The following is a 26,247-nucleotide window of genomic DNA, read 5'->3' as shown; positions in this document are numbered from 1 at the left end:
TTGGAACAGTGAGGCCAATTCTTTTGTTTTTGCTTTAAACTGAGAACACTTGGCTTTGACATCATGTGCAATGGCTCTGATTGATTTTCTATTTTCTATTAACTTCACAATTGCCAGTTTTTCACCCATAGACAGATCTCTGGTTTCATGTTAATTACAAGTCTAACTAACAATAAATGCAGCCTGCACTGACAGAACCAAATCTGAAACTGAGCACAGACATTCAGTGCTATTTATTGTTTGAATAATCAATGTAACTGGACACACCAAGGAAGCAAAACATACCCATCAGGCACATATTCCAATACTTTTACTCCCATGAAAACTGGGTGGATTCAAATAAAAGGTGCTGTCTTCTAAGATCCAGATTCCAGATGTAAATACCTGAATATGAAAGCTGAAATGTTGATCTCTTGTTTCATATTCATCTCGTCATCATCATCGTCCAGTACTTTTGGAGGGGACTGTATTCTACTGATTCAGTGCCCATGGCAGGATGTTACGCATAAACATAGAAGCATCATCAAGAGGCCAGGGAGGTGTACAAGATCATCTGTGCCAAGTGTGGGTCCCAGTGGAACAGCACACCAGAACAACAGTGCTGAGATCCTGTGGGACTTGACAAGCAGCTGCTGGTTAACCAACCAGACACGGTGGTGGTTGACAAGGAGCAGGCGAGTGCAGTTTAGATAGATGTGTGGTGTTCCCAGCTGAGAGCAACATCTGGAATGAAAGGAGCATGAGAAGATCACAAAGAAGCACCAAGGAACAACCGCAACAGACTCTTTCATAGAAGCCTTACTATAGCTGTTCAATGTGAGTACTTTATACACAAGATTGGAGAGTAACATAATACAAATTATGAGCAAGTACATTTAGTTACATTTAGTGTCTAAACAGCTGCCACTCAGAATGCAGTTACTTAAAATAGAAATTAATTATTCAACAATATCCAACTAAAATACAATAACATAAACTATATATATAAAACTATTATATATAACTAATTCGAATTTCCTCGTGGTATTGACGCCAGGACCTTTCCGTGTGAAACTGAAGTGTAACCATGACGCCGAGAAATTGAACTCAAACCTGATAGCGGACTTCAAAGCTGGGAGGAGTTCTCCATGTGTGTTAATCGGGATCTATTTTCTCTTGGTGTACTCCCCGCCGTCCGGTCGCGCTCCGTGCGCTCTGTGCCTTTAAAGCGTTCGGGCGTCCTGCGCAGTCTGGAACGGTCCCAGCTACTGCGCATGCGCCGGAAGTTGCTGCCGCAGACAGCAGCAGCAGCAGTGATTCGGCGGCGCAGGGCAACGGGAGAAAATCTGTCCGTTTTAAACCATGGCGACGTACTAAACGATGCCTTTCGCAGAGGTAAACGGAGAGTAAGTAGTTGTATCTTTATAACATGACTACGGTCTGGTACTGTGTGGCATCCTCAGAAACTGTGGCTTAAATATTGGGTACGGTTGAGAAGGCAACAATGGGACTGTGTATGTTTCAGACTGGCTGGCTTGGTTAGCTAGCCAGGAGCCTGGGCAGTCAGCTGGCACACTGACTGGCAACATGCGGGTCCTAAGCTACTGTCCTGCTCACCTGTACCGTCCGGAAATCCACTGTAACCACAGTACGTGCGGCTTAACTGTCTCTCGTGAGTATTATGTTCAGAGATACAGGGACATCTGTAGTCCTGTGTACAGCTAGAGGAACTGGGCTTGTGTTGTGGAGCTGGTTAGCTAGATGTATTATGTGATGTGATATCTAGCGAGGGTTAAGCAGAGCTCTGTACCTGCCTGCTAAATGGTTACTATAATTACATCTTCATTATTATGGTTGTCCACGTGATGCGGGCAGTTTTGTGCCACCTCTAAACAGAAACTGTCAGTTGTTTTACTGACAGAAGCCAGCTCCATATGAAGTTGGAGCTGTATGTTTGACTGTCACAGTATGCTGGAGCAGCCTCTGAGCTGTCCCCCGCTGCTCCTATCTGATATAGTCGTCAGGACACGCATGCATACATCCAAATTTGGAGTGTCAGTCGTCTCCCGTCGATGTACAGATGTTGTGCAGGCTCCTTGCTCCCCGGCGTCTCTCTCCAAATAGCACCGCTTAATATAACGACAGAGGAAAGTGTTTCCACCTGCAAAAAGCAAGTGTTAAAGGTGATAACAAAAGGTTGACGTCACCGGGCTCATCCTGATCCTGCCGCACAACCTCGACCACTGAGGAGGAGGAGGAGGAGGAGTGCAGGAGGAGTAGTTTCAGAGGAGAGCAGCTTTTTGCCATAATGGTTTGTGTCTGGAAGGAAAAGGTCTATCTCTGATCAAATTTCGGGTATCCTAGGGGCGCACTTAACTAATGGGATCCTATCGATGTTTCTCCCCCCTCCGAGCCTGATCTTCACACGGCGGAATGTTAATGTTGCCTCAGCCTGTCCGTGTTGTCTTTGGCTGCTCAGAGTCCGGCTTTATTATTGTTATCGGTCTATAATGACATGGAGCTTGACGGATTTTATTAACAGGCGCACCGCAGTAAAGCAACTCTTCTGTGACTGACTGGACTATGGAAGTTGACGGGTTGACTCTGTGCATATGGTAAGATGATAAAACTGTAAATGTTGGCTGATAAGAGTGTTTTATCAACATTTGCATAAGCATTTTGAAAGTTAAAAAAAAAAAATCTGTCGTTATGTAAAGAGCCTTTATCTCTCCCTTACCATAACAAAGGTAAGTTTAGTTTGTGGCAGCAGGGAGGATGTCCTCAGTGATATCCTGTGCTTACTCAAACAAAAGCCTGACATTACTTGCCCAAAAGTGCAGTTTTGCAGTGTAGCTTTCCCTTCGCTACATTTTCCAAAGAGCAGATAATTAAATTTCAGACCGTGTTGTCTGGGAAACTTGGGCCTCTAGACTTTCTGCAATTATCGTGTAGAAGAAACCCTCTTTGCATTGGGGTGCTATGTTTCCCAGCACAATGAAGATTAATTAGGTCTTAGCAACAAATTACTGTAAGGCTTCTCCCCATCTGTAAAATGCAGTTGTTTTCTAATGACAGCAGCCTGACAGATACCTAGAAGCATGAGAGTAAAATGCTTCAGGGATAATTTGTGATGCACAGGCTACTGATATTTTTCATTTCAGTCCTGTGTGCTTTCCTCTGCTGACTGCTGACTGCAGTGTGTGTGTGTTTTCACTCTCATTTATAAAGGCAGCAGATAAGTCCAAATGTCACGATCGCCTGATTCATTTGCTTATGTGGCTCTGGTCAGCATTGGAGAAAATTACAGCGTTCCACTAAATTGAAACACCACTTGAATGTATGTGTTAATTGGATCTCTGTGTAGCTGTTCAAAGTGTCCCTCTTCCTGTGCCTGTGAGTCATGTGCTGACTCTTTGACCTGTCACTGCAAATCCAGAATCTTTGCTGAGGGCAAACTGACAGAAAAGCAAGTTTGCCTGTTTTTGTTTTGTTTAGTTTTTTTTTAACCACCACACGGTTAATTTCCCCTAAAATACTTGTGTAGTGTAAAGCCCTTCAGTCCACAGTTGCCTCCAGACGATGAAAAAAATGCATATTGTTGAGAACACATTCACTTATATGTTTAAGAGTACTTGAGTAGATGCTTTGGAGTAGTGAGTAGAGTACACTGTGGATGTAATGGACACCTACTGTGTGTTCTAGACACAGTTCTTACTGCATCAAGCTTTCCTTCTTGTAACCAAATGGCAAAGCAGACATTACTAAGTGATGATTGGCTCCACAGAGCAAAATCAATCCTTCTGAGCACCTTACACTGAAGCCCGGATGTTTTGTGTTGCAGAGGGTTCTCCACGTGACAGCCAAATGGTCTGATTCCCAACATTAGGCTTGTTTCAGACAGCAGTAATAAGAGGATAACATCAAAGCTCTGCTTTATTTCTCAGAGACTTCAGAGCAAGACTATGAATAACAGATCACAAGGTACAAAGAGTGAACCAGAGAACTTGAGCAGCTTTTATGTTTCAGCTGTTGTTGGGATTCACAGGGAGCTCATTAAAATACATTGATTAGTAACAGTCCTGATTCTGTGATTGTTGACTGTGAAATCGCTCGGCTAACCAACATATTTTTCATGCGATGATTTTCTGTGCTGGAATGAGACACTTGGCTGATGCTCATTTTGGGTTATTCAAAGCCAGTGATTTGATGTAGCATTTTAGAGACAGTACTTGAATTGGAAATGTGTAGCTGTGTGCTTTCCCCGGTGCAGGGGCCTGTGTATGTTAAATCTCTCGCAGGTGTTGTCAGTGAATTTTATGGGCATAGCAGATTTTTATTTTCCTCACTCAGTGGTTTCGGATGAGCAGCATTTGTTAAATATCATCCATTTGCTAAATGTGACTGACCCGCCCCCACGGTGTTGGGCACCAGGGCAGAGATTTCCCAGTTACCAATGATCAGCCAGCCGTCTCCACCTTTCAGTCCTCCAGTCACCACTGCAGCTGTCAGTCCACACTCACCCACTCTGCCACCCGAGGAACTCTCTGTAAGGCCACCTGATGTCTTTGCAGCTGAATGAGTCTGGTTTCAGACGGGGAACAGATGTTCGATAGCCTTTGTGTGAGTGGGCAAAGTCAAAAGACTCAGTGTGAGGGTCAAACGCAGGTCAGGCTTAGTAGAGGACCGTGGCCACATGATACACACAGATCAGGTGTTTAGGACATGATGGGCAACTTCTGTATACCTCTGATAAAAGAAAACGACCTGCAGGGCTGAGGCTGTGGGTCAGCTGTTACTTGGTATTTAGTTCAGTGCATGTGGGTTGTTTTATTTTGTGCACAGTGACTGCAGGCCAGAGACCTGATTTGAAGATGCACTTTGTGTCTTTGATTGCTGTATTTTTGTCTTCTTTGTGACTTTTTTTGTGCATAGATTTGCATGTTAGCCGGCAGGTCCAATTAGGGCAAAAAGCCCTGCTTTTGCTGAGTAGTTTGCGTAATCAGCAAACCTGAGGCCTGAAGCCAGAGAGTGACGCTACACACACACACATACAAGGACCAAAGGGCTTTCTGAAATTGTTATGTCTTCAGCTTGAGGGTGATCATGGAAGAATCTGTGCCTCCTGGTGACATTCAGAGCAATAACAGCAGTCAGTGCAGGATGAACAGGGCTTGGTGTAGGACAGCATCTGTGTGATCAGGCTTGTCGGAGTCGCTGCAGATGACAGGGTTGTTTATCCACCTCTATCTCACAGGAACAGCAGAAGAGCAGGGCAGATACTGTTATCTGTTTATGGCACAAGATAAGGTCGTCTCAATCGGATCACTGACCCTCCACTGACACTCTTCACCCCCAATACCAGGCACTCTCTAATAAGAGTTTGCCAGGCGAGTCCTGTATCACTCCTTAAGTAATCCTAATAGATGCCATTAGCATGTCCACGGTTATTGCAGCAGTTTTCCAGTGTCCATGCCAACAGTACATATCAGGGCATCATTAGCCACCAACAGAGAGGCTCACAGACTGACCCGGTCTGTGAGGTCAGAAAGAATGCCACAACAAAGCACCAGTAAAGCTGTAGGGGATATCAAGTGGAGGGGATAGAGGGAGAGAGAGCTCAAAGTGTCACAGTTGGCGCAGACATTAGATAAGGCTAAGCTATGAGAGGATTAGAGAGGGAGGAGATGTAAAATGCTGTCGGCTAATTGGGCTTTATTTTTAATATTTCAGAGGGTTCATTAGAGACTAAATTGGTGAAGTATTTCAGTTCGGTGGTCTGAGAGCCTTTTTTGGGACAAGCCTTACAACCTGAATAATTGCAGATAAATTTTATAGAGGTCTTGAACACAGTTGTGGGGTGTCCTATTAAAATTCTTACTTGTTTCTGAGTTGTGTTACATGTGTAGATTCTACTTTAGATTCTAGAGATATTGCTATGTAACAAGACACACTAACGGGGATAGAGTTTAGGAAATCATCTTTTAGAAAATGACAAAGTAATGAATATCTGTCAGGACCAACATAGTAGCCGGGGCTTGGTCAAAGTGTCAAAAAGATCTGTGCTGGGGAGGGACGGGGGCTGAGCTGAGAGAGCTGTTGAGGAGAGTGGTCAGTGCATGGCACTCTGCCATGACCCTCCTCAGTTTATCATCAGTTACACCACTTCTTCAGGCCTCGGTGTGTGGGTGTGTTTTCTGTGTGCATGCAGTGTACTGGAGAGCGAGCGGTGCTTAGAATGGGGTCCTTTATAACCTTCTAACCCTCTGGTCCTGTTTGCAGCCATTGTTGGCCACAGTGAATGGTATCTCCGTGCCTTGAAAAGTAACCAGATGACATTCTTCCTGTTGTTCAAAAGGGCCCGGGGTTCTGTTGTGAACAGCGGCTGAAAGGATAGGCTAAGACTGTGACCTTCACAGGCTAATCTCTGGCATGTCATTCAGTGCCTGTTTGAAGCAAATGCAGACCTTTCTTCCTGATACCATGTACCAATTCAAACAAGTCAGAAATTCCTCTTAGGTTTTCAACAGTTACACTCGAAATACAGTCAAGTTGTTTTTTTTATTGAACCTCCACTATAAAGGAACCAGAGGATGTTTTGTAGCAGCTGAACTGAATCGTTATTCCAGACAGGCAGTGTTTCTGACACCTACATTGTCCAAACAGTCTCTCCAGCCTGTGACTGAGCCCTCTGTACACAGACCTGTGGCATCAGCAGCCCCTGTGTACTGCATGCTGAAATACCGCTGCTGCTGTGAAAGCAGTGGGGATGAAATGCACTTAGTGAGACAGTAAACATCGGTGCAGCTCTCAAACTAGCTTACGTTGTTTATGTCTCCTCCTCTCCGGTGTATTTGCTGTCTTCAGCCGGCTGTGTTTCCTGGAATGTGCAGAGATGCAGTTGTTGCTCTGTGGGGGGGATGTTGGCTGTAATCACAGTTCATAGTTCAACTCTAGTTGGTCTCAGCTGAGCAACAGCCAGGCAGGAGTCACATTTTCCTCCTGAAGACTGCTCTTGACATCACTGATTTGTACATTGACAGGATTTTATCACAACGTTTTCTGTTTGCTCAAAAGAACCGTGTCTTTTTTTTCATGTGCGTTGAAAGGGTTTAAAACCAGCTTTTTAAACTTCTCTGAAGGCATCTGAAGAATAGCCTTCACAGCAAAATGCAGTTTTTCTGCATGGGTGTAAAGTTTTGTGTAACGTCGAGCCTCTCAAAAAACCCTTAACCAGATGCTTTCAGTCCACACTGAGGACGAGGCTTTATCGTCAATGTGTTCAAGGGGATTTGCTTTTCAGCAAGACACTCTTTATTGGCATTGAGCTGCCTTTGTGTGTATCTAAATGATCTCTGAAAGAAAAATGTTTCTCTGTGCTTCCTGTGTTACAGCTCTGCCACCTGTATGGGGTTAAGATTGGGGTCGGGCCACTTGCATGAGTCTTTTTTCTGGGGCCTCTCTTTCATGAGCTTGGCGTTTTGTGTTTTTGTGACATGGAAAAAGAAAAGCTGTCAGGTTTTTAGGGCCTCTTTTGTCAGACATCTTTCAACAATAAATGATTGGCATATCTCCTGCCATTTCCCCCTTTTGTTTGCAGCCATTGAGTTTGAGAGCAAATAATAAAATTGACCATTATGTGTGTTTGCAGCCTTAGTACGTGTGCACATGTGCTCACATTAAAAAGGCGCGGGTTGTTTACAAAGGAAGCGTTGGATTAGAAAAGGAAAATGTCAACTTTTATCATGCTACTGCACAACCATTTTGCATTAGTCAGAAAATACACCCTGAAGTAGTGTAACATCCGCAGAATGTGATTGAGATAGAGAGGATGGGGTGGGAGCAAAGGAAGAAGGGTGGGCCACAATTTGAAAGGCATACTTGAAAGTACTCGTGTGTAAAGAGTCCTGAGGCAGGTCATGTTGCTGTGTGACAGAGAAGCATTCGTCTTACTGTGTATCTGACATCCCAGGGACTCATTGCGAGGGTTTGCCTGCTCTGCGTGTCGGCTTTCTGTAATTAATAGCCAATAGCCCCCTCACCCCATCCAGGGACCAGGTGCAGCTTAGATCTGCTCTGGCATGGAAAGACAGCAGATATGTCGGTTGCGAGTTTCACTGTTATTGGAATAATTCTCACAGATGTCACCAATATCTCTCTCAATGTACACAACTTGGCTGACTGTGTACATATAAACACACAGTCCTATAACCTAAAACAAGGAGATGAATTTTAATGGTGCATGGGTGATGGATGGTTTGTTGATAAAGGATGTGGTTCATTTAGTCTACTTTGTGTCAAGCACCATTGTACTCATGTCCTGTGCTGTTTAGCAGGGCTTGCGGCCCTGACAGATTGCCATCCCGATGGGGAGATTTACCCAGCCAGTACTGCCAATGGCACTGACACCATCATTAGGCTTTGATCAGCTGCGGTCTACAAGGGGAAGAAGAGAGAGTAATATTCTTGATCTAATTACAAGGAGACATTTCAGGCAATGTAATGTGTGATTTAACCTCTTGTCAGAGGCTATAAAAGGAAGCTGGGTTAATCTTCCTGGCAACCTCTTTTCCACGCAGGGGAGGGTGCCTTTAAATTTCTTTTTCCCAAGAAGATAGCAAAAACCACTGTGGTATATGCTAACGCTCTTGCTGACTTTCTACTTGAAATCTCTCAAGGCAAGAGTTCTCTGACCTTTGAATGTTAGCAACAGCTGGTTCACAGGAACTTATGCGCTGTGTGCATTTGGAGAATTGTAAGTAGAACAAAAAAGCTGTCCTTTTGACTTGTGAATGCTTCCTCCAAATGGATTGTTTTGCAGCCCCCTTTGTTTCTTTCTCTCATTCTTTCGCTCTTTTCTTTCTCTCCCTCAGCATCACCACCCACACACACTGCAGCATGATGAGTGCAGGGGACTTGATTGAACAAATAGATTGCAAGTGGAATCAAGGGGTTTGGGTTAATCAGTCAAACATAGTTAAACAATTCTTTGGACATGAAGGGATTAGTCTTGCCTACATTGAGCTCATCAGAGACCATTCTACTCAGTGCTGCCTGGGCTTTTAGGGCCAAGGGCCACGGCCTCTCTGGCTCCATGGTGAACCACACACGCACCCCTCCGCATGCTCCATTGCCTCTGAATGCCCCACCACTCTCCTCTTTCTTTGTTACACAGTACAATTGGAATGATGGATTAGCAAATTAAATGCAGACCTTTCAATTCATGGCCATTCCCTCTCAAAGTTTCATTCACTGGATGTATCACAAACCTACTTTAAAATGGTTTCCAGGTTCACTTGATGTCCTCTAATTCTTTCTGAAAGGTGCCTTTTAGCCTTAAACATGAGAACAGTCCAGAGACGCTTTCCCAACATGAAGGCTCTCGGTATCTTGTTTTTACAGGATGATTTCCTGTACATTTTCTTCCTTTCGTTTTTGACTGAGTGCTGATCACACTGATAGGAAGTGGCCCTGATAAGATGATGTGTTGGCAAAAGCAGAGTACACAGCTGCAGCCAGTTTGAGCCTGGTCTAAATTAACTATGTTGCTGTCTTTCCCACCAGTCTTTTTGACCTGCAAATAAAAGAAATGCACCTTTCCCCCCACGTATCATCATGTTATTTGGCAGATTTAATTAATCAGATAATTGGTGCTCATTCACTAAATGCTTGACATTTACATTTACTTGTCACATGTGACTTACTTCTTCTAATCAGCTAATAATCTTTATTTTTTGAAATGTTTAGCTGATAATTGCTATCTGTTGACTTCTCTGGCTTAAAAATATATGTATGTAAAGCATATAAAGTAAAGGTATCTAGGTATCTTCTGCTGTCTCTCATATTATTTACCATGTAAATTTATAGAATTTATGGAATTTTTGTGAATCATTTTTGTAGATTTGCTTTTCTTGTCTGTGTACCACCAAGTGCCTCTGTGAGTGCAGTGTGGGGGGTGGGCTGCTGTGCTCTGTCGAGACCTCAATTAGCAGGACTAGCAGGCCTCCTGAAGGTCACTCCCAGAGCTCTGGTGTTAGAAAAGAGGAGAGCTTGTGTCGGTCAGAAGTACGTTTCACAGTGACGGACCTGAGACTCCCAGCTGGACCCTGGATTTCTCACACAATCACCACACCTTCTTAACCTTAACAGCTGCTTGCATGTTCTCTGTTTTTGCATTGCACCGAGTTGGCAAAATGTGGCTAAGAATTTTGCTAAAGGTCAAGTGTTCTCGGTGGATTTTCATAGTATAGTGTGACTATATCTGAGAGATCCATTTGTCATTAGCTCCAAAGTCCCCTACTTCATCAGCCCATGTCTGGTGTCGGCTATCTCGGCCTGATTGATGGCTCTGTCCTTATTGCAGGGAACTGGGGTCGATGGCAAAAAATCTTCTGCTGGGTACATTAATGCTGTGTTCAATGGCATAGACCTTTGAGCATGCCTCATCAGTCTTGAATCATTGGACGGCCACAGGAGATCTGTATGAGCCGGCATGATGCAAGAATAGAAAAAGAGAGAGACAGAGTGACAAGAAAAAAAGAGTTTTCATCAGCTAGGTACCAACTAGAAGAAGATATTTATTGCTTTAAGTTTCAGAACTAATGAATGAATTATAGTGTTGACATGTCAAAAGCTGTACTAGCCAGAGCAGAATTTAATCACTAAATGGGAGCAAAATCTGGTTTGATATATCATATTCATACTAAAATGGGATTAGTTCAATTCATATATACTACATTGGTTTGAACCCCAGATGTGACATTTGTCTCTGTAGTGATTGTTTTTGCATATTAAACCGTACCTGACTGTGTGTAGGAGTAGAATTTCTGGTGCCATGACAACACCAGTACACACCAACAGTGTGTGTAGGCTCTCAGTCAGTCAGACAGGCAGACAGACGAAGAGCCCTATGAGCCTGGGAGGGCCAGATGTTCCCATGCAGACACAGAGGTGAGATGTTTGCCATGCCGAGCCTTGTGTTTGCCCGGCTCTCCACAGAGTCACCGCCTGGCTGCCTGGTACCCTGAGCTGTTGTCTGCTGGGGAAAGAGCTGCGGGTGAAGAGGCGCTCACGTACACACAGGAGATGAAGGAGACCACAAATGTCTTGTGTGTCGCCAGGGGCAAAAGGAACACATCTCACACAACCCTGTCCAGTAGAGGAAAGATCTCTTTTTTTTTCTTTCTACGGCTGGTCTGTAGATATGAGGGGGGCTCGTTTAGTCTCGCTGGAGGCCAGAATGAATGTCAGGGCTGCTACGGAGGCGGCTGACCCTACCAGCCTTCCATAGACTCAGAATGGACACAGATTCGCTTTTACTGAATGGCACGTAGGGATTTGTTGTTGACTTAGATGGCATCATTTTTTTATTGCAGGAGTCATTTTTTCATCATGCCCAGACCTGTGTTTAAAACAACACTCAACCATTTTAGACCGATTAGAAATTTACAGTACTAGTTACCAGTCCTAGTATAATGTCACAGTTTTATAAGCAATGCGTCAGCCTAAGATAAGACTTCTGATAAACACAATTGTCTTTTAGTGTGCAAAAGACAATGTAGAATTTGTGTGAGTTTCCCTGCAAAGTAAGATCAGGCATAGGTCTAATTAGAGTTTTTCTTTATGTGTGTGTATTGGTGTATATATGGCTCATATGGGAGAGGGGCCAGTTAGTATAATGGCACAGTGGATAAATCTCTCACAGCAGGCCTGTGTAACACTGGAAGCTGTTTTTGTGAGTTAAGCCCTTTTAGGATGATTTGTGAGAGTCAGCGCTTGCACAGTTCTGCCTAGCAGAGCTGTTCTGACCCCCCCCACCCACCCACCCCCCCTTTCCCTCTTAAATCAGCCCAGTACTTGCAAACAGGCCAGGGCTGGTTAATGCTGGGTCAATGATATGGGTCTGAGTGGGACAAACACACAGAGACTTAACTTTTTTCACTGTTAAACACAGCGTACATGTCAATAAGAAGGCGCTGGATATACCAGAGGAGGTCATTATTCCTGCAGGGTAAAATCACTAGTGTATATATGCATGTGCACTTGTATACTTGCCTTTGCATGTACTGTATCTGTGTGTGTGTGAGAGAGAGATAGAGATGAGCGAACAGCTGCATTGATTTGGTTTTGTTTGCTGAGTACTCCGGGCAGAAATGTAAGCCATGGGAACACCTGGAGAGTGGGGAAAATAGGAGAAGAGGTGGTGGTGTCAGCTCTGCTCCTGGCTCTGCACCAAGCATACATGCATGCAAAAATACACACACATACACACACACCTCACATGTGTGAGGGCAGCCTGGGATCCCAATCAGCAGCACTTAACAAAGCTTTCCTCTTTCTCCCTTTAATCGCAGGCTCAATTTGTCACTGGGGTGTCCAATTTCTGATAAGCACTTTGAATGAGAGAGGCGAGGTGGGTGTGGGGAAGAACACAAAATGGATGCACCTGCTAACAAATGAAATCAAACCGCTCCATCTTCATTTCCCCTTTTTCCGCCAGCTGGAACAATGCTGCCTCACTTTAGCTCCCAGCACATCGAGTGATTTCCCACTAACCAGAGTTATTTCCCACTAACGACGGAGAAGGCCTGGCTGACTTACAGTCATATAGTTAAAACAGACTCTGAAGTCTGCTTTTTAAACCTCTGATGGACAACTTCAGACCTTAAAAGAACTAATTACCTAATTTCCAGTGCATTTTTAGGACAATTAGTTCAATTAGTTGAACAAGAAGGGAATGTAGTTCAGACATAAATTTGAGTTTGCACTAGATAAGCAGCACATGCTTTTAACTCACTACTTTAGCTAAGACCAGCTGTTTGGTAACTTCTGTCATAGCACATACCATAACACTCACACACACAGATAGATAGATAAATGTGGTTCAGTGTATGTATATTATTGTCTAACCCTGATAGTCCAGTTCTGTACCAAACCCCACAGTCTGGCCTCTGAGACAGCAGCATATGAGTCAGCACATTGTTGTCTGGTGTGATGTGAGGATATGTGAAGATAACACAGATGTGGTGGCACCACAGGGGAGATGAAAGGGAGCAGTGTTGATCTCATATGTATGAGCGCTGTCTCTGGTTGTGTGATCTGATGGCTCCCAGAAGGCTGCATTACCATGAAATATTTTTGTGTCAGGGTCATTGTAATAGTGTTTTCTTTATTGAACACCATTATCAAGTCAAGATTTCAATTTCATCAATTTATCAAATTCTTACCAAAAACCCATTGTGTTTAATGTAAATATATTAGCATGCCAGCACCTGATGAGAAAGAACATGGTAAACCTGCCACACAATGCCATACTAACACCACTATTGTAAATATAGTTTGTTAGCTGTGGTATTACCTCAAAGGACAGGCCCAATCTGGGCCTTATCACAGTGATTTTAATACAACTTCGTTTGAATAATGCCATGTACATATTAGGAGTTGCGTGAGCTGCATCACGAGTGTGATTAAATCAGATCTCATCTCCAAAACTGCTTCATGAGATCTTTGCTTTCCTAACTACATGATGTCAGATCTTTTTTTTGCCCTGAAGTGGTTTAAGACTGTCATGTCTGAGACTAGACTAGCTTTTTCCTCACTGAAGCATGCCCAGCTTCTGGCTGTGCTCTCAATGGATTTGCTGCAGATAAATAAATAACTAGGCTGGCACCCCTCACTTTGGATCCCCTCTGTTTTGGCAGGCCATCCTCACTGCATTTTCTATCAGGTGTAAACATGTCTGTCAAACGGCACAGCCAGGGGCCTTGGCATTTTGGCATTCATGACGCCATGCATGTGGTGCTGCCAGCGCTTTCTGTCTGGCCGCCCGACCTTGGCCAGCCTTGACATGACTGAGCATGCTCTACCTTCCACATTTGTAGGGCTCTTCAGGAAGCCAAGCGGGCTTAAGTGGCTGTTAGTGAAACTGACCCCAAGTTGAAGAATGGATCTTGGCTGGCCGTCCTCGCAGTGCTGATGTGGTGGACGGATAATGACCGTGACATAGCTGGGGTAGAGATAGCTGGGCCAGACCGGGACACTCACTGCCTGATATCTTCTCATCTCACCACTATTACTGTCATCTTCTCTGCTCTTAGGAGCCATGGTCATCAGCCAAGAGACTCCAAGCTACTGATGTAAAGACAAGAGAGGAGGAATGAGGTCAGTCTGATAAGAAGAAGCCTCATACTTTCAAAGTGTTTCCTTTCCTTAGCTCCCTGGTATACAACTTCTCTAAGAGTGTGTGTTCTCATTGTGAAACCAACTTTCCATATCTGACACCTATGCAAAGATTTAGCCGATCCAATTGTGGACTGTGCAGTATTCTAGGGGCATGCTGTCTCTCTCCGCCCCATATCCACCATCTCACCTCAGGGAACTGTCATTTTTTCATCAGTTAGTTACTGAGCGTTCATACTGCCTCCCGGTTGTTTCACACACCCCTCCTTCCCTCAAAGAAGAGCAGTTTCAAGTAGCTGTCTTCCTCTCTCCCACACTACTGCAGCAGTTTCCTTGCTTGACAGTTTTATCCCTGACACACTGTCTTGCAACTTGGAAAACACTATTTTACAGACTCTCAATTTGTGTGTGAGTTGGATTTGGGTTAGTTGTCTTCATTTTTTACCCTCTGCTCACTATGATGGCCATCTCCCACTCTCTCTCTTTCTGTTTTGGTGTGTGATAACAGTCCGGGTAGATGAGGGGTTCTCTGCTGACTAAAAAAAGCAAACGGCCCGTCCCAAACACCTCGGGATGTGCTGGAGTCATCAGGATTCATTGTGTGAAACCGTGAACCAGCCTGTCATAGCCTAACATGCCCCTGGCCCTCTGCTAGTGACAGAAATCCTTTTCTACCTCTGTTTGTGAAGCCTGATGGGCTAATGAAGGCCATACTGAAGTGTTATTTCTTCTTAACGTGCTCAAGAGCCAAGGCTTTTTCCCCTTTCTTTTGACAGAATGCTCTAGCTTGGTATTCAAGGGTAAAAAGCTGTTCTCATCTTCCTGCTCCTTTTCTTTCTTTACCTCCTATTCAGAGACTCGGCTTGCAAAGAAAAGTAATTTCACTCTCTCTGTCCCTGAGAGAATCAACACAGTGAAGTTGCATTGAATTTCTGCTGCAACATTTTTTTCTTGGCTCTATTTCAGACCCATAACCTGGGGGTAAACATGCAATTAAAATAACAGCAGCCTGCTTTCTCCTTCAGTCTCCTCTCCTTCAGCTGTTAGTGCAAGCCATGTACAACATGGTGACTTGGTTCTCCTAATTGCTTTTGCTCATAATTGGTATAGAAAAACTGCTAATATTCAACCAGCAACCAAACATCCTTTCTCACCTTATTTTTTTTCACCTTCATTGTTTTCCTCCACTAATGTTGTACGTGTCTCCAACTAATGAGCTTATTTTTGGTGCACAGACCTCGCTTTTTCCTCATACATTACTGCTGGTGGATATTTTAATAGATGATTTCTTATGCAATTACCCTGATGCTATTCCTGAATTTCTAACAAATGCAGATTACAGCTGATGGAGGGGATATTGATCAAAACATTCAGCACATAAATGCAGTCAGCTGGTCTAATTTCCTAAGTGGCTTCCATCTATCCTCCTCATTCTTTTCTTTAGGATTTTTTGTCACTTTCAGATAAATTTCTTTGTCTCCTTCTCCACTGAGGAATGAAAGGGAAAATATAGGTCAGCTTTTATGGGAGCAATTTGACACACGACACAAGCCATGCGCATCACTTGCTCAAGTCCTGCTTTGTCTGCAAGCTTTTATTTGTATATAATGAAAGCTACACAGTTATTCACACACTTTTATTACAGTTCTATAAGTAGCTGGTGGAGAATTGCCGATTCACAGGGGCCTCCTAATACTCTGAGAACCCCATGGTGTCTGTGTGCACGGGTCTGATAGTGTGAGATGCCTGGCTAAAGTCCACCAAGCCAATCCCTGCTCTGTAGGCCTGCCCAGCTGGCTCAGCTGGGCTTCCACAGACAGAACTCTGTTTCCACTCATAACAGGAGGGGCTTGTCTCTGTATCACAAAGGCAACTAAGCCTTGGTGGTAGATACCTATTTGCCTGTATGGATGGGTGCTTGGAGGGGTGCTTGGAGGGTCAGGCCCTTGTCCAGACCAGGCTTAACCCCCTGCCTGGTTAGTCAGAGGGCAGTTAGGACTCAGCACAAGCTGTGTTGATTACATCCTGCAGAGAGGCACCTTGAACTTTAGTGAGCCTAGTCTTAGTCTGGATTTGATTGTCTGTCAGGTGTAGTCATCCTGCTTCTGATACAAATAGTCTGTGTGTTGAAAAGGCCTCTGTGGGGGTGTGTGTGCCTTTGTAGAAAGTGCCAGTGTTTGTTGTGTGATGTATATTTGAAGTCAGTGTGGCAGTGGTGCTGATAGGCGAGTCAGTAGACGTCAGGTTTCTGTCTGTCGGGTTTCATCTTCTCCTGCTCTGCGCTGTATAGCAGAGTGTCAGCTTGGGCATTACCATAGGCTGACCTTTGCTGCTGCACTCCCCACTGCACAGTTTTCTGACATTCAGGGGCTCTGTGGGGGAGGCAGGAAGGGGGTGGCCTGTTGGCTGTTTTTTGCCTGTAGTGTGTTGATGTGTGTTCTTATAACAAATGAACTGACGGTTTATGTGGTGTTTTTTCCTGTCCCACATCATTTCATTCTCCTGCCATGGTTTGCTTTTAAAAAGAGACACTGTTGTATTTGATATTTAGTTTTCCTCCACCCAAACCTGCCTGTTGTCAAAGAGATTCCTGTTATCTTTGTGTGAAATCTTGGCACCCTGATAAATGAGACAGAGTTGGAAATCTTGCCTGCTGACATCAAGGCACTATGTACCTAAAATCCTCCCAAGGCCAGAGGGAAAAGAATAACATATCAGACCAATTAAAGTTAATGCATGGTGACATGCTGAATCGAGGGCAGGGATTGCTGCCATATGGCGGTCCAGGCTGTAAATCAGAAAGCAGTGGAAAAGGTGGATGATGATTGGAGTGGGAGGCTGGGCATCTGAAAAGGTGACGCAGCATCAGTGCCACAAAAACACCCCTAAAATCCTCTGATGTGTCCCAAGACTGCAGCTCCACCACCCACCATTACTCACTCACTCCCTCCCTCCCTCCCCACTGCCACCTTGCCCCTGCAGCACCCCAAGGTGCAGCACCCTCAGGTATCTGTGTAGAACTGGCAGCTTCATTAAGGCTTGTTTTTTTTCTCCTCTTGCTAGGAGGATTTAAATGAGCTGTCATCCTGACCTTTTTGAGCTTTTGCTTTTTAAAGCAAGTTCACCCCCTCCACCACCACCCTGAATCCACCACCCGTCTTTTTCTTTCCACCTTTCTCTCTCACTTTGTCACTCTTTCCTCCACTTGTCTATTCACCCTGCAGGGGGGGAAGACACTTTTAAGCCATCACCCTGCGGCAGACAGGCATGCCAAGGTTGTTTTGTGGGTAATTGCCTCTCTCATAGACGCTGTTTGTCTGCGCACACTTGCCGCCCTCCTCTGATGCCACGCAGCAAACGGGGAGGGCACGGACTCTGTAGACTTAATTTGCTCCCTGACTGTTCTGCAGTGCTGATTAAGCAAGCATCTGTGGTGTTTTGAATACAGCGGTAAGCCAAGTGGAGCATGGCTAACGTTTTCTCCCTCTGTAACATCAAATTATTGCACAAAGTGGCAGGCATTTATGGTAGCAGTAGCCATGTTTATTCATCCTGAGTGGGCTCTATTGTTTTATGTGTCCAAAATACAGGTCTCTTTGAGGTCTACAAGACTGCAGAATCGATCAGAGACTCACTAACTTGTCGGCACCAGGCCTCTCGAGAGTGTTCTTTTCGGGTATACAAGAGTCATTAATTTCCTCTGCCATGGTCTGGCGGAGGCGGAGAAGTACAGTGCGGGTAGCAGGGTCCGACTAGGTGACTAACATGCAGGGCAAGCAGGAGGAGGGACTGAGTAGATTTAAAGCTGCCAGTCCCTCAGGCCCAGTCTGCCCGTTTTACTTCGGCTGTTTGATGTTTAATTGAAGTTGTTATTGGCATCAAATGTCACCTTACCTGATGCTCCAGGTGTGAATCAGTTTCTAATTGAAAGGTAACGACGTCTCCCACAGCCCTGTGCCTGAGGGGACCAGCTACAGAGTTCTATTAGTGCAGACCAAGTCTGTGTATCGCATGCACCATGTGCTGCCTTCCAGTTATGTCTGACCTCTCTCTCTCTCTCTCTCTCTTTCTCTCTCTCTCTCTCTCTCTGTAGTGTGAGGAGAAGTGTGTGTCCCATGTTGCATTAGTGTCTGTGTGAAATGCTGGCCTGTCTGCCAGGGCCAGGTGACCTCCCCCTCCAGCTTCTCCCCCACACGCAGATGAACACTGGACTTCAGAAATGTAAGTACTGATTTCAGACTACACACACAACCATCGCCATCCCACACAACAAACCAAGCTGTTAGAATCCTGCTGGCCACCCCGCGTCAAATCCCCATGCCAATCCTGGCCCGGTTCTCTTCTGCAGCTCTGTGTTAAAACCAGAGAGAAAGTATATTTTTGTGCTCCAGGACCGTAGATCTGTCTTCAAGGGAAATTAGGATGAACTGCGCCATTAATTTGCTGATGAACAGCGAACTGTCTCCCTCCCTCTCTCATCACCCCACAGGGATCTGTCTACCACATGAGTGTGTTCCTATGTGCTTACTACAAACACTGTCACTGCATTCGTCTGTTAAATATGGCAGTCTCGGCTACTCTTCACTGTTAGAGGGAGTCAGTTACTGTCAGACTTGCAGACAGATTGCGGATGAGTGGTTTTGCCCCGATGATCTTGTAATGTGAGTGAATTTTAAGATGCAATCTGTTGCCCTGGTTTAGCAGCAGACTTGTCAGTGCTGGCCCACTGAATTAAAAGTGTATGAATTTTATAATTGAACTGCTGATAAAGTTGGGTACTCGGGGTGTGAGGGGCAGCAGCACAACGGGGTCAGTAATCAGTAATCGCCAGTCACCAGTGAGGGCTAAGACTGACTCCGATCATTTAGAGTGCAGGAGATTAATACTGTACACAGTAACGTGAAACAATTTAAAAGTTTTAATGGGCATGTATCAGATTTTTTAAACACATACATACAAATGTTCATATTTGGTCCAGCCAGACTGAAAGCTTTTTTGGATCTACCCAAAAGACCAATCCTTTTCCAGACATTGATTATGACCCATTCTGTGTATCGGCTTTACATATTCAATCATGAAGTCTACATCTCCTTTTCCTCCTGCCTCCTTCTGTCTGAGTGGAAGCTGAGCTACAGCCTGACCCATTTTTACTGCAGATTTTTTTTGTCGTAAAATGCTTGAGCTCATCAAGACTGTAATTTCAGAATCACAGTAATCAGCCAACCCCCAGGAGATCAGCGAGCAGCGTGAGGGAGTCTGCTAAGTGCCAGCGTCTGTTGCCTCACTCAGGCAGGCTTGTGACATGGTACAGCCATCAGCTAGACTGTTTCTCTGCTCCTCCTTAATGTGACACACTAAGACACATCAGAGCACGAGACACAACTGGAGTTCAATTTGTTTTTCTGGTCAACACTGTAATCCATTTAGGTGATGGAGCGTTTCCCCTACAGCCTAGCCTTTCCTAGAGGTGTAATTTCAATCTATTTTTCTCTTTATCATCCTCAATAATGTTTTTCCTTTTCATCTATTCTTCAAACAGACACTGTGTTCCATCAAAAGCCACAGAGCTGTTTTTATTTTATAACTAAAACAAACCTGTACTTTCTTATGTTGCCTGTAATCCAGCACCTGAAGATCACTTCTTCCTGTGTGTTAGCAGTTGTCATGTTGTTGTGGGTATTGCCAGAAACAGGCCTCAAACCTCAAGCAACACTCTGCTGTCTCCCTCCTGGCTGTCCACTGGTCTCGTGGTCTCCAGAGCCCCATCGCTTACTGAGCACAGACGATAATATGACAGCTTGACTCTGTGAGAGATGTGCTTGACTGCTTTTAGGTGAAATTCATAGACTAGTTGTCACTTGAAATCTTTATTCAATGCACTGACAAGTTCTCACAAAAAGGCTGAAATGGAAATCATATAATTAGCTTCTGTTTGTTTTCCTCCTTACCTAGCCTTGAGTTCAAGCCTTTCTAAACAATACAATGTGATGCAGAGCCTTGTGTAATAGAATCTTGTCTTTGACACTTCCATTCCACTCTGTATTCACCAAGAACTGTATCAACGGGCTAGCTGTGCTTCGCCTCTCCTCCTGCGCATGAATCTGTGCATCAGAGAGCATCATTTAAAGTTATGAGCTTGCAGGTTGCCGTCAGAAGCAAGGCCAGAGCAGATTCTCTATTTATCATCAGGGAGTGACTGTTAACAGATGATGTCTGTAAAATGTAAATGCTGTCAGAGGAATAGATCAGGTATGCTAAGAGACCGTGGGTCACTAAGAAAACTGCTCATTCTCCAGGCAGGGTGACTCAAGTATCAGAAAGTGGCCCCTGGTCCTCACTATTTACAGGCAGAACAAACTAAGTACAGCTGGGACAACCACCTTTTCGTCTTGGCTCATAATGGTTTCCCTTTCTGAATGTTTCACTGTCTTGCACATGGGATGGTGTGAAAAAATGGAAGAGGTGGTTTAATGTGAGAAACCGATTTCATGTGTCTGATTTGACAGTGCAGCTTCAAACCTACTAATGTCCTGCTCTCGTGTGATAATTGCAATTTACAGCAGCATGAGCCCCTGCTCCCTGCTGTTTAAACCTTGTTCAATAAAAACAGTAGTTTGAATAAAAGAAACCCTAATAAGTGCCTGCTGACTGTGCACTTGTGTTCCAACTAGCTTTCTAGCAGTGGGATAATTAGTGCAAGGCCAGACTGGCCTCTTTCCCCTGCTCCCTCCCAGGGAATGTGCTTAGCGGAAGATCTGAGAGATGATATGCTCATGGCCACCAGCAGCCGCCTACAAACTTCATATTCCTCATTAACCCTCCCTTGATGCTTAAAGCTCTGCAGCTAATCCAGGTTTCAGGTTAAGGTTGAAATGCTAATAATCTGCACTTGCTTACTAGAACACATAATCAACAGCTGCCAGGAGCCCTGCACAGACGTAAACAGCAAGAGGTCCATTTAATTCACATAATACAATGGATAAAATGGCAATTTAACATTTCAATGCACATTTCACAGCAGTCCTGTCCTGAACATTTGATCGTTTTCCTCCACAAAAGGTCTGTCTAAGCTTTGTTAACAAAGAATAATCCCTTTTCCAATTGAACAGATTGGTCAGTTTCTGTTGACGTGGCTTTCATCACAACATGCCTGCATCTTACAACTCATTACACAAATACCAGAGCAGAAAAATAACAGTCACATGCTTGCTGCAGTGTTTCTTGCTGCATTTGCTATATTGCTCCATCATGATCTTTTTTCCTATAATAGAGAAAATTACTTCTTGAATTAATCAGTGATGTTGGTTCAGTGTGTGAGTCTGGCATGTTCCCTGAAAAAGGATTTTTTTAATTCTGTAGTCACATCCTTTCTTCCTGAAGATATCCCTCCCATGAAAGCATAAAAGATGTTTATTCATTCCAACAGATGATGGTACTCTCCTCCCAACCACTTACAACCGTTTCTACAGCTACACTGACATGAGGTTTTGACAACAGAGGCTGTGCCAAAATCTCACAAGCTGATCTCACAATACTGAGCGTACAAACGCTGCATTTATTTAGCATGCAGTTTGATGCATAAATGCTATGTACTGTACAGTTATATATGTAACCCGCTGACACACACAAGGGTGACTGGGTGGGGTAAACTCTTATGGCACTTCATTTTCAACAAGATAATTAATCATCTCCTGTGTTTGACAGGTGAAACCTATCCTCAGCGCTTCTGTGCTTGTGTGTAAGTGTTCATTTATCTGTGTTTGCTTACCTTGGCATTTATTCAGCGACAGACATTAGGCCTCAGTGATGGTGGGTGTCAAGCTCCAGCTCCTTGGCCCAGACCCCTGCATTAATGAGACTGCCATCACCAAGCTGAACACTTAGTTACAGCAGCCCCCAGTGTGCTGCCCCGCACTGGCCCTGCACATCGCTGCCCATTGTTTCCTGTTCACAAATAAAGCAGGAATTAATTAGCCAGTTGGCACAACTCTCCGCTCCGCCATGTCAGTGCCCTCAGCTCTGTGCCTCGTCCCACAAGCCCAGTGTGCCTGCTGTGAGACCAAGCATAACGACCACTCTGCCAGAATTTCAGACATTTCATATTACTGCTCACTCAACAACAGTGAGAATCAGCCAGTATGCTGTTTAACCTCAGCTGAAAAGCCACCTCCTCAAACAGAATAAAAGAGTGAATTCAGTGCCACAGATCAGCCCCATTCATGTCCGAACACTGTGGCATAAGTAGGTCAGACTGGCAGGGCTGAGGTGACTGGGACAGGAGGGCCTGTCATTCTGTAAAACGATTGTCACCGACTTGTATTGTGGAAGCGAACACACCACGTTAAAATTGAAACCCGCCGTCACTTCAACCCAGAATAAAAACAAGCACATTATGTACAAGACGCCGGCACCAACACCTGCGTGATCTTGTCACACGTCTTAAACAGGCTCGTAAATGAAACACACCCTCACACATTCACAAACACGTAATCATGTTCACATTGTCACTTCTGCATTGTTAAATTTAGACACCGTGTTTAGCAGGTGTAACAAATGTCTGGGAGCCGGGGCCTGGGAGGTGTTCCCGCAGATCAGAGACGCTGCTTCTGTGTCTGATTACTTGTCTGCTGTCATGGAGCTCTGCTCACTGTGTCTATCTCTTTCTTTCCGTCTCCCCACAGCAGCCACAGGGGACCATCGTTGCCTCACTCAGTCTTTGTTTAGTTTGTGATTCAGTATTAAGAAGCGTAGCCCACCCTACTATTCTTTGCAAGGATGATGCGTCAATTAGGGCCACTAAAAGCTCTTGACCTCAAAATCACCAGCGATGCAACCAAATTGGATTTGAGACCGGGGCTGTGTCAACTGTGATAATTTTACTGAAAATGAGATGAGTGAAGGTTTTAAGGAGAAAAACAGTGAGGTATGGAATATGAGAGAGGTGTCCAAAATCAGGTTCCACTCAGCTACTCAAATTACAGCTAATGTGCCTTTCTGTGCCACGTACACTTGTACCTGGATTAAGTTGTCTCTCTCATTGTGCCCTTCTGTTCTGTCTTCATCTTCCCAACTCTGTCTCACCCCTGATGTGTCCTGTTTTTCACCCCAGGGGACACCACACAAAGGATGAGATCCGCTCCGTTTCCAACCCCTGCAGAATTGGATGCATATGCTAAGAAGGTTGCCAACAACCCCCTCACCATCAAGATCTTCCCCAACAGCGTCAAAGTCCCCCAGCGAAACCACGTGCGTCGCACCGTCAACGGGCTGGATACGTCAGGCCAACGCTACAGCCCGTACCCTTCCTCTCAGGCCAGTGCCAAGACAGGACTCCTCGCCATTGTCAAGGTGCCCATGGTCAAAGGCATCCTGAAAGATTTTGACGGCAGCCGGGCTCGCTTGCACCCTGAAGTCATCATGAACCCTCACACTGGACCCTATCAAGTGGCTTCAACCAGCACTTTAAACCCCCACCCACCTCTGCCGAACCCTCCCCGGCCTCAGCAGAGCTTATCCCTTCAACCACAGGACCCACCTCAGACTCTACAGATGCCCCTCCCCCAGCAGCAGGTTCACAGTCAGAGTCTCAGACATCCTCCCCCTATGGCCCAGCACCCTCAGGGCCACCCAAGACTCCAGACTCTGTCCCAGCACCCAACCCTGGGCCACCCGCCAGGGCCTCCTACTGTCATGCTTCAGCAGCAGCAGCAGCACCTTCAGCAGCAGCTGCCACCTGGCCTGCAGGGAGGCAGAAAGCTGCCAGATGGTGATGCACCGCCTAATGTTACTGTCTCTACCTCAACCATTCCACTCTCCATGGCGACTGGGCTGCACCAGGGCCGCCAGGCCGACCTGAGCACTATTGTGCATCAAATCAACCAATTCTGCCAAGCTCGGGCCCAAGGTGCAGGAGCCACGTCCATGTGCGAGGGCCAGATCGCTAACCCCAGCCCCATCAGTCGCAACCTGCTTATCAGCGCCTGCTCTAGGGTGTCCATGCACAGTAATCCTGCTACCCCTGGTTTCCCCCCACCCAACTGCATCATTCAAGAGAAAGCCACAGTGGGAGCTCACCCTCCACCCAACGTGGCTGCTATGAACCACTTGCCTTCCAACCACACTGATCTCAAGCAGCAGCACCACCTGCAGCAGCATGTGCACCCTCAACAGAATCAACAACAGCTACAACCACAACAAAAGATGCGCTCTTGGAATCAGCATCAGCTGGCTCACGTGCCCCACATTCAGAATGGTGTGACCCACCTCTGCAAGCAGCCTTCCAGGGACCCCGCCTTCCATTTCAAAAGCATGGGCTACCCTGCAGAGGTGTGTGTGGGTCAGCCTTACTCACTGAAACCTCCTGTTGAGAGGCCCACCCCCTCCCCTCCTGTCAATAACAACAACGGCATGCCAGGCCCCATGGCCCACTACACTAATGGTCACTACTTCCAGTCTCACGTTTGGAACAGCAGCATCCTACCCACACCCAACAGTGATAGCTCTGGGTCTCAGGACGTAGCCATGCCATTCCACGGTGCAGGCCCAGGAGCGTGCACCACACTAGACTGTGGGCCCCCTGGGGGTCCCCATTACAGGCTAGGAACAAGCTCCACCACCTCCTCCTCCTCTGCCCAGACTAATTTGATGCAAACGGCAGATTACTTGGGTGGGGACTTCCAGACGCCCTACTTCCGCGATCAGAATCTCGGGTTGATAGGCAAGATGCACAGGCCTCCTCTGAGCAGGGTAGGTCCAGAGGCTGGGGATGGCAGAACCGCTCTCATCCAGCACCCAGGGTACAGATAAGCTATGGCCTTGTCTCCACAACACTTATCAACCCCTTTGTTTAGTCTTAAGAAAGGAAACACATGAATAAAACTCAATTGATAACTTAATCAAGAAAGGGTAAATTAATATATTTAATGAAGAACAGTAGTTTTTCTGTTTTTAATCTTGCAAGTGATCAATTGCTACTATTTGTTTAATTGATGAGTGCTTTGATCTTGCACTGTGTATGTGTGTGTTTGTGTACCATTCATTCCCTGCTTCCTCCTCGATCATACTCATTTATCTGTGTGCCTGGATCTTTAAGAGATCCTGTGTCATTTCTACTTGGATAAGAAGAGGAACACAGTTTTTTTTTTCACAGGATCATGTCAGAAATCACTGGCACTGACTAGTATGAGACGTTTCAAACGTTTTCAGTATGCATGTGTATTCATATTCATTTTAAGTGTCATTATTTATTTGTATAGTAGGACTATTCAAGATTGATTCCTCTTGGTCAGCATGTAATCAGGTTGTTTGTACAGAAAGGTCCAGCAGGGAGCAGGCTTGTTGAGAAGGAGATCCTATGTCCTGCTTGACATGCTGCATTGAATCCAGGTGTTTAGGAAAAAAGAAAGAAAGAAAAAAAAAAGCGGCACCAAGATTGTGAAATATTAGGGACAGGGGAAAAAAAACTCACAAAAATGAACCCTCCTACTACCTTGACATGGCCAAGGTCAGGTTAAAGAGGACACACTGTTATGAAGCTGTGCCATTTGTGTCCTTCTCAGATTGTTTTTGTATCCATGGCAAATGCATTACTTGAATGTTGAGATTATTTGTTGTGCACGTATTGAAAGGGATAGTTTAGTCACAAGGAAAGAATTTTGAATTAAGTCACTTAGAATGGAACAACAGGATCTCCAGTGAATTAAGTTATGTGTAGTTGCTACTGAGATGAAGTCTGCTTGAAAAGACCAAATTGATCACTTGCAAGATCACTTGGAAAAGAAACCGACTTTTAAGTTTAAAGTGAAACAGCAAATGCATTGTTTATTTTATTGTACACTGGCTTACCTACTAGACTACTGTAACTTTAAAGTTTAATGATTGTGTGTGAATGTCGCCCGCTGATGTGGGTGCAATTAAGAGCGAGCGTGGGTTGGAGAGAGAGCGTGTGTGTGTGTGTGTGTGTGTGTAATAACACGACGACGCCCGTGTTTCGTTCACCTAACTCCCTAACAGCCCTTAAAAAGCCTTAAGTGTTTGGTCCTTGGACTTTCCTTTGAAATGAGCATGGTTTTATTAATGAAAACCCCAAATAAC

At 45.1% G+C, this 26,247-nt stretch overlaps 1 protein-coding gene across 6 annotated transcripts; it reads left to right on the top strand.

The window, feature by feature from the left end:
• Positions 1-1,244: 1,244 nt before the first annotated feature.
• On the top strand, positions 1,245-26,236 carry fam222ba (family with sequence similarity 222 member Ba). Of its 6 annotated transcripts, none has more exons than XM_028422578.1 (4): positions 1,270-1,385; positions 14,073-14,136; positions 18,248-18,375; positions 23,264-26,236. In XM_028422578.1, the coding sequence occupies exons 3-4, from the start codon at positions 18,294-18,296 to the stop codon at positions 24,958-24,960; spliced, it is 1,779 nt and encodes a 592-aa protein (XP_028278379.1). In that variant the 5' UTR covers positions 1,270-1,385; positions 14,073-14,136; positions 18,248-18,293; the 3' UTR covers positions 24,961-26,236. The 6 variants fall into 6 exon arrangements, with proteins under 6 accessions (XP_028278378.1, XP_028278379.1, XP_028278383.1 ...); XM_028422579.1 differs by lacking the exon at positions 14,073-14,136 and adding an exon at positions 2,522-2,594 and having other exon boundaries at positions 1,271-1,385; XM_028422581.1 differs by having other exon boundaries at positions 1,296-1,374.
• Positions 26,237-26,247: the final 11 nt, after the last annotated feature.

Source organism: Parambassis ranga, chromosome 14 (assembly GCF_900634625.1).
Source record: "Parambassis ranga chromosome 14, fParRan2.1, whole genome shotgun sequence".
Lineage (NCBI taxonomy): Eukaryota > Metazoa > Chordata > Actinopteri > Ambassidae > Parambassis > Parambassis ranga.
Note: the sequence above shows the minus strand (reverse complement) of the source record. Positions and strands in the feature narration are given on the sequence as shown.